At 31.6% G+C, this 7,980-nt stretch overlaps 1 protein-coding gene across 3 annotated transcripts; it reads left to right on the top strand.

Annotated features, from left to right (window-relative positions):
• Positions 1-2,202: 2,202 nt before the first annotated feature.
• LOC128987327 (uncharacterized) lies at positions 2,203-7,391 on the top strand. Of its 3 annotated transcripts, none has more exons than XM_054408110.1 (6): positions 2,203-2,316; positions 3,291-3,374; positions 4,226-4,292; positions 5,353-5,447; positions 5,891-6,023; positions 6,912-7,391. In XM_054408110.1, the coding sequence occupies exons 2-6, from the start codon at positions 3,291-3,293 to the stop codon at positions 6,995-6,997; spliced, it is 465 nt and encodes a 154-aa protein (XP_054264085.1). In that variant the 5' UTR covers positions 2,203-2,316; the 3' UTR covers positions 6,998-7,391. The 3 variants fall into 3 exon arrangements, with proteins under 3 accessions (XP_054264085.1, XP_054264087.1, XP_054264088.1); XM_054408112.1 differs by having other exon boundaries at positions 2,208-2,316; positions 3,285-3,374; XM_054408113.1 differs by having other exon boundaries at positions 2,222-2,316; positions 3,262-3,374.
• The last annotated feature ends 589 nt before the right edge of the window (positions 7,392-7,980 follow it).

The following is a 7,980-nucleotide window of genomic DNA, read 5'->3' as shown; positions in this document are numbered from 1 at the left end:
TTCCGGTAGAAAGTGTAATTTTAAGACAATTACTATTGTGTTTTTGTTTCATAAATCTAACCGTTTCAAAGATAATAATGGTTAAAGTTTTGAAATTTCGGCATGAGAAAGAGTTTTGATAAAGGCCTAAGCAAGCATGCCAGCTGTTTTATTCGAAAACTATTCGAAATTTCACAACTTTAACCATTATTATCTTTGAATTAGCTAGGTTTATGAAAAGAAGCATAAGAGTAAAATTGTCTTAAAATTACATTTTCTACCGATATACATCATAAAATACAGGGTGTTCCATAAGAAAAATTAAAGTTTGTGGCCATATTGGAAAAATGGTGGCTACAATATTTTTTTTCGACTTGACTACAATTTTTAAAATAAAATACCCCCGCCGCAGCAAACCTGCCGACTAAGCGAATTTCCATTTGTCTGAATTGATTTTCAGTTAGGCCTAAATATATTTTAATAACATTAGGTTTAACGAGTACCTAGGTTTGCTGCTACAAGGAAACTAATAAAGTGTGTTTTTGAGTAAAATATTGATAGCTTAGTACAAAATAAATAAATTTGCCAAATTTGATCAAAATATATCCATAAACAAGCAAACTACAACATATGACAGTATTCTCCATAAGAATAACATGGGAATTTTAAATTTACAATTTTTTTAATTTTCTCGGTTACTAATAATCGAACAAAAATACTTTTATATACTAAATTATTTGTTTTTTTAAGCTCTTTAAAAAGGTTTAAAGAGAAATTGAAAAGTTTTGTGTTTTGAGGGTCAAAAGTGAGAAAAACCAATTTTTACCCCATAAAACCCCCCGTAAAGCCCCGTTCCCATGGTCCGATCGTGCTGGTTCGCGAACTCATTCAAGTTTATCCGGCTTTACACCTTTAAACCAAATTTCATCAAAACGGACGAAAATTACTCAAGTTATCTCGTTCACGGACGTATATATATATAAGTCTATATATATATATATATACATATATAAAAATTTTAACGAATGGTGTTTTTGGCCTCTGGGGACATCAAAATGAAAAAGTAAATCGGTCCCGGGTCTAGGTCTTACCGTGCCACCTACGGTAATAGCTACTTCCCTATAGGGAAATTCGCTAAAATCCAAGGCATTTACCATTGAACCTTTTTTTATATCTCTTATAGTTTTCGAATAAAACAGCCTGCACACTTATATCAATCACCCTGTGTAGAGGGCGGCTTGCTCCACCCTAGTTACACATAGCTTGCATTCCCCTTTACTTTCAACTTTCTGAGATATTTAAAATTGGTTTGTGGCAACCTTCTTAGGGCAACAATAATGATGGTGAATTTTACAAACTTTTACCTTTAGAAGGGTCAGGGGGTAGCTCAAGATTTACAGAAATGGTAGTATATCCGACTTTCATATCATTTTACAGGTCTTGGATGGAACTTAACACCTTTTCCATAATTAATTTTGCGTTTACACACTCTTGCATGGATTTATCTATTTGAATTAAACAAATTAGAAATATAATATTTTAGAAAATCATACGGTAGCTTGTTTATTAGGAGATTGTAAAATTGGTTATGGATCGGAGATTCCATAAACGCTACAAATAAGTATGAGCCTAGACTCTGCTCCAAACCTTTCTAAAAGTTAGGTTTGTGTGTTGTATCCTTGAATGAAGAACGAAATACAAACAATTAAGAAAGTGAGAACAAATGTACTTACTTTAAAAAAAAATCGAAACAACGTAATTAATAAGCAATGATGTTCTTATTAATAATGTTTTCTAAATCACTCATTGCTAAATGTGTTTATATAAGAATCGAAGAACATTTGTCATGATAGAAACTACTGTAATGAATGGTGTTCTTAACTAAATGCAATAGCATATACACAATTTAGAATGAAGCAATCAACTAATTTGGAATGTATAAATTACGTTTTCTTACTATAGCTCTTATGTTTGTTATCTTACATTTAAACAGTAACTAATAAAATAAAAATCATTAATTTAAATAAAAAAAAAAAAACTATTGTTCTATGAATTTCGGTGTGCTAGGTTCCGTATATCTGGTTCGTCTGGACATTAAAAGTATCTCTTCAGTAAACCCTAGACTACTAGACTACTAGAACTAACGCAGTTAAAGTATAAATTGAAAGTTGTAACATTGTGTCTACGTAAATATTATATGAGTGATAGAACTGTTTGGTTTAGATTAATCGTTAGCATCTGTTGGAATGCCAGCTGTTTTTCAGTACCTTGCTACGATAGCTCCAACAAGCAGAGTAATATAGCACAGTTTAAAACCGTATATTTTGTTAACCTAAGGTAAGTCCATGTTTGAAAAATAATAACTTTGAATAGACGTATTTGGTTATGAGCTTATTTTCACTAATACTTAAGTAGACTAACAATATTTTAAGTTTCAATTACTGGAAATTAACTTTTAAACTATAGTTTATGAAGATTGTGAAATGCCTCTCATTAATATTTACAACCCCATTAAAGCACTTTACACTTATAAAAATTTGAAACTTGGCCTCTCCTAAACGTTACTCTTCATAGTGCATTTGCGATGGTTTAATTTTTAGCATAAATAGTTTAAATGATAATATATTACATTTTACTGTTACTATTAGGTTAATATTAGTATCTTTAACTGTGCTCTGTTGCAATGTATGGGCCTAAAAAACAAAATAAACAAAGTACAGGCTTTAGTGCTGCTAAAGACCCCTAGTACCACAAATTATTATTTTATATTATTGTCTTTGATAAATGGCAGACATCAAAGTTTATGGATAAACCTATCATTAAATTCTAAAATGTATTACACCTTATTTGTTTCCATCTATTGCATGACAGTGTTTACACTTTAGTAAAAAGTATTTGAAAAATTAAAACAAAGCAAAAATAAACTGTTTAGAATTTTCCTCTTTTTTTAGAAAAGCAATCAGTTAAATCATTCACGTAAACTTATCCTGGTAACGTTCAAACTCCGATAAAAAAACAATACGTGATTTAAGGGTAGCAAATAATTTACAACCCTTCCAACATACAAGAAACAATCTATCAGATGTTATACGAAGGGGTGGTATTTTTATGTTCAAGGTTGACGTACACACGATTTTATGAATGTGTATGTTAGGGCTACACCGTTTTATTTCACATTTCTATTTGTTAGAAATCTAGTTTAGAAAGCTAGTTTAAAAACTGCTTATAATGCTACTTGACTTTGGTGTCAATAATCGTATGTTTTCTTTTGTTCTTATTAAGGCCATCGTAATTTTTTGTTGCAATTTAAGATGTATCATCCACCGCCTCTGGAATCATGCTGTCTCTGCGTTTCTCTGCGAAATGGAACTAAGATATTCGGGTTCCTAGCACTGGTAGGTGATTTTCAAACTAAAAACATTACAGTACTAACCACGTTAGTTACTTTAGACATAAAGTAATCCTATTAAAAATACATTCAAAACCAAAATGTTGAAATACGTTTTTAGTTACTTCCCATAGGAATGTAAAAAGGTTGGTTTCTCTATGCTACTTTTCATTTGTTTTGATTAATCCAGACTCAGTTATGTTTTGCAATAATAAGACTAGTCTTTCTTTTCTTTTTTCTGATTGCCATTAATTTCAAAATATTTAGCACTTTTTCTCCCTCTATCGATTTTAAAGCTGTAACATTTTATCACACCATTTATAAATATCGTTATTTTAATTACTTGGCCTATATGCTAAATTTAAATTTAGTTTTGGTTTTTGTACCTAGAAAGATGTCATCATGTCTTTGCGATGAAACATTGTATAATGTGCATGACAAATATAAAGATATAAGGCTACAAAGATTATAATAGCTTGAAACGCTTACAAAAACTTAGTGACAACCAATTCAGCCATAATATAAGTCTAGCCTTTAAACAACAGTCGGCTTACTTATAATACATCACAAAATGCAATCCTTTGTATGATCGAGACAGCTACCAATGCAATAAGTGTTATTACTGGTAAGATAAAAAGAGTAAAGTAGTTAAAGAATATTTATAGTAAAACTTTCTATTTGCTTCTAATTAACCTAATTTTGAGTACGGTACAAAATACATCATACGTATTCCCCTTCCTCAATCATACCGCATCTGACCCTATTAGCCCTATCTGAAAAAATGTGTTGTTTTAATTTTATAAATGTTTTAATGTTTCAAATTTTAATTCCTTGGTACATCAAGATACATGTTTTCAGCTTGACTGTGTCTCCGTTTATTTTTCATCCGTATATGGGTACATACACGAAATCAGAAGCTGTACAGGTAAGTCAACTATTAATATTTTACTAAATCAATGATATCTGAGCCTGAGGGACTAGTGATTAGTAGTGACTATCCACAACTTCACCAACTTCCAAATGACTAGAACATACACCTTTCATACCAACCACACAAACCACAACAGCAAAAAACTAATCAACAACCTCAATTAATTGTTAAACATGGACCTTATCGTTCACATTCTAGAAATCTATCACTAAGTCCAAGCCTCACTAGAAATGACTAAACGTTTCGTATTATTGCTTCGAAAGGTATTGGTGAAAAATTCACAGCTCCGAAAAGAATGTGAATGTATGGCCCAAAAAATGTACATGGCCAAAACTGTTTCATAATGCTCTGCTACTGCTCCGAAATAATTTTTGGAGCACTGTTAAAGAGCTATGTCTTCTGGCACAAAGCTAGATCTCCAAAGGTCAAATCCTCATTGTATAGCCTTTATTTAGTATACTTTAGTAATATACTTGCACCTTTCAAAGCTCTTTCCATGACCTCCTCTACCACGGCGAGACATAAGTGGCCACGCCACCGCAGCCCCGGCCTACAAAATCAGCTGTTTCACTAACATGTAATGAAGTTTCTGTGTAATGGATACATAGATACATTTCTAAATGTGCTTATATAAGAATCTAAGAACATTTGCCATGGCAGAAACAACTGTAATGAATAGTTTTCTTAACCAAATTCAGTGACAACTACATGCTTACAGGTTTGTTGTTACTGTTAATGCCATGGCAATAGGCCAGCCGGTGCAATGTTACCAAACACCACCACCATGGCCTGTTATTAATGGAGAATATAATCAAACCCTATCAATAAAATTATAGGTTTTCATGTTACGATTAATACGTGCTATTTACTATTTATACCTAATCTATATCTAGGTTTATTGGTCAGCAAGGGTATTGCATTATACAAAATGAATACTTTTACCAAAAGCCTTTTCATTTACCTTTTAAATGATCTTTTTAAAATTGTATTTTAAAAAAATATTTGCTTTTTATTTTTTTTTTATGACTACTTCATATATTTCCAATGTTGTTAGTCGAAAGGATGGCTTGTGCTGTAGTGTTTGGAGAGGTGGGCCTTAGAACCATATACGCTCTTTTCGTCGTTGGAATGCTCATGAGTTTGTACAAGGTAAAGATTTATGAACTCCTATAAGTAAAAATAAATATTCTCATCCCACTAAAATAATACCAAAATGTAGAGAACATTAGCATAAGTATTTTTCTTGATTAATTTGAACTCTTATTCTATTTATCTGGTGCTCTAAAAGTAAAGTAAAAAATGCGTAAACAAATTTTCCGTATTCAAATGTCAGTGTGGTGTCAATAATATGATTATTTATCTGTTGTAGCTTTTACACAGTGGCCAGTGAATTATTAGTCTACGGAAAACGTACAGTAATTTTAAAACTGATGATATGTTGAAAACTCAAAGTTAAATAATAATTTAGGACATGCTTACAATAGTGCATGCAAGGAGTACAATTGTGTCTGTAGTTTTTGCAGTCAGTAATAAGTTATTAGTTATACTTCTTATATTACAAAAATATAATGTTCCTAATTTTGTTTCATCAGGCTGCCAATCCTCGCCTGATATTATGGTGGGTGTTCGCTACGATATTTGTGTCACTGTTCACCAGCTTCGTAATGGTTCCCGCAATGGGCAAGTTTTCTGCAGGATTTCAACCTGTCTATATAGCACTATCATGTGAGTTGTGGTAGTTAAAATAATTGATTTCACTTAGCCGAACACTTTTTAAAACTCCAAGCTCGCATTGTAGGTTGTTGTAAGGAACTGGCCCCCCAATAGTACGTATTTGTCTTTTTATTACTTTTTATAGGGGTTTTCTCCAAAATACCCTTTTGAGGTTTTATCAATCGAGTTTAATAACTGAAATGGATTGAAGACGATTACCAATCATGTGAAGGTTATTCAGCATAACTAAACTTGCATTAAACATACTCATATTTGAATAGTTAAATTATTACAGCAAAAGTTACTGTTGACATTATATACATTTTGTAATCCCAGACCAAAATGAGAATGCATCGACATAAAATTATTGGGTTAGGACCTCTGTCGTAAAATTTAATAACTTATCAAACTCATTCATGGCTTTATAACAGCTTACTGCGAAATGATACGTCAGGCATCGTCAGCTAAGCGTATAGAACTTATTACAAAGAAAAGTAATAAGTTCGTTCAATCGTTTTCAACATCCTAATTTGCATAAATTTAATAAAGCTGACGAGACAACGTTATTGCATATATAATGGTAATTTTGCATAGTTACATAAAGTATAGTGTATTGTTTAGCTCTCACTTGATAGCTATAAACTTTCTAAGATCTCCATGCTCAGTAGGTATGGTTACCCTGTTATTGTTACGTAACTGATAATTTAATAAGTAAATATTGGGTAATGGATATATTTATTTAACATCATTAAGCTCATAAATTTGATATTAGCATTTTAAATAAAAAAAACACATATTTTGTCTTTCACGCAGCACAAATAAAGTGACTAACTGAATATAATTTTGGTATCTCACGTTATCATTAAATTAAGTTTTATCATGTCTTGTTTCTTTTCACAGGTTGGGACTTGTATGGATGTTATGTTGGGTACAGCTACTATATACAACTCACTGAGGGGGCGACTGAAGAATCTGGAGATGCTTAAACAAGAAACATTAGATAACTTAAGAGAACGCATTAATCTTAGCAGTAGCACTTAAACAGTAAAAAAGTTGATTTTTATTCTCTCACTAAATTTTTGATAGTAAATTATACTCTTCTTACTGCAATTATCTGTTTAATACAATTTTATGGCTAATTAACCAAGAAATATTGAAGTACTTTATGGTTAGAACAACATTTGTATTTGAACTTAAAAAGTTTTTTTTCTGACGTTCACGACACATCCTATAAGGAATTAATCCATTCGTGGTATCAAAGTTTCAATGTAAGTACCAAACAAAATATATTCATCACTAATAAGATAAAATGTATATATTATTCGAATTTTGGGCATTGTAAGCATACAGATTCTAATGATCTTGAATAAATAATTTTATAATCTGTATTTGAATCTGGGTTTTTATATTTTGATACCTCATTAAATCAAACGTGACGGCAGCGAGCTGATCTAGTGGGAAATCAAGGGGCTTTTGTTCCATAGATCAAGAGAACAATTCCAGCCAAACCAAAATGGATGTTATCCAACCGATTTTGACGCAATTTAATTTAATCCAATTTATTTTGAAGTAATTTGAAAACATTTTTAGGTGAGAACTTAGTGTCCTAAGCCAAAAACAACAAGTAGTTTATGCAACGATCGCATAAAGATAGTCTCTGGAAGATTTAAGGTACAAACCTTGGCGAGTGACTTTAAAGGTTCTGTCTTAGAGGATAATATCGCGGGTTTGTTTAAATTACTTGAACTAAAACAGTTGTGTTATTGCTAACTCATAACTTTAAAGAGAGGTCATATTTTGTTTTATAACCGCTCATTGCCATTTACAGTGATGCAACAAAACATCATACCAAACACAAATTGCACCACTCAACAATTAAATTGGCCTGAACAGCTGATTAGTTAAAGTTCGAATCATAAAAATTTTACTTCTTATCTCTCCATCCTTGAACCTCATTGGTCCGTTACCC

The sequence above is a fragment of the Macrosteles quadrilineatus genome, unplaced genomic scaffold, assembly GCF_028750875.1.
Source record: "Macrosteles quadrilineatus isolate MER2022 unplaced genomic scaffold, UCM_ALF_1.0 Scaffold_2__2_contigs__length_208266976, whole genome shotgun sequence".
In the NCBI taxonomy this organism is placed as follows: Eukaryota; Metazoa; Arthropoda; class Insecta; order Hemiptera; family Cicadellidae; genus Macrosteles; species Macrosteles quadrilineatus.
This window is presented reverse-complemented; position numbering and strand designations above follow the sequence as displayed.

Coding starts and splice junctions, on each gene's coding strand:
- LOC128987327 (XM_054408110.1), top strand. CDS start 3,291: ATGTATCATCCACCGCCTCTGGAATCATGCTGTCTCTGCGTTTCTCTG. Junction 3,375..4,225: donor TATTCGGGTTCCTAGCACTG/GTAGGTGATTTT, acceptor ACATGTTTTCAG/CTTGACTGTGTCTCCGTTTA. Junction 5,448..5,890: donor TGCTCATGAGTTTGTACAAG/GTAAAGATTTAT, acceptor TTGTTTCATCAG/GCTGCCAATCCTCGCCTGAT.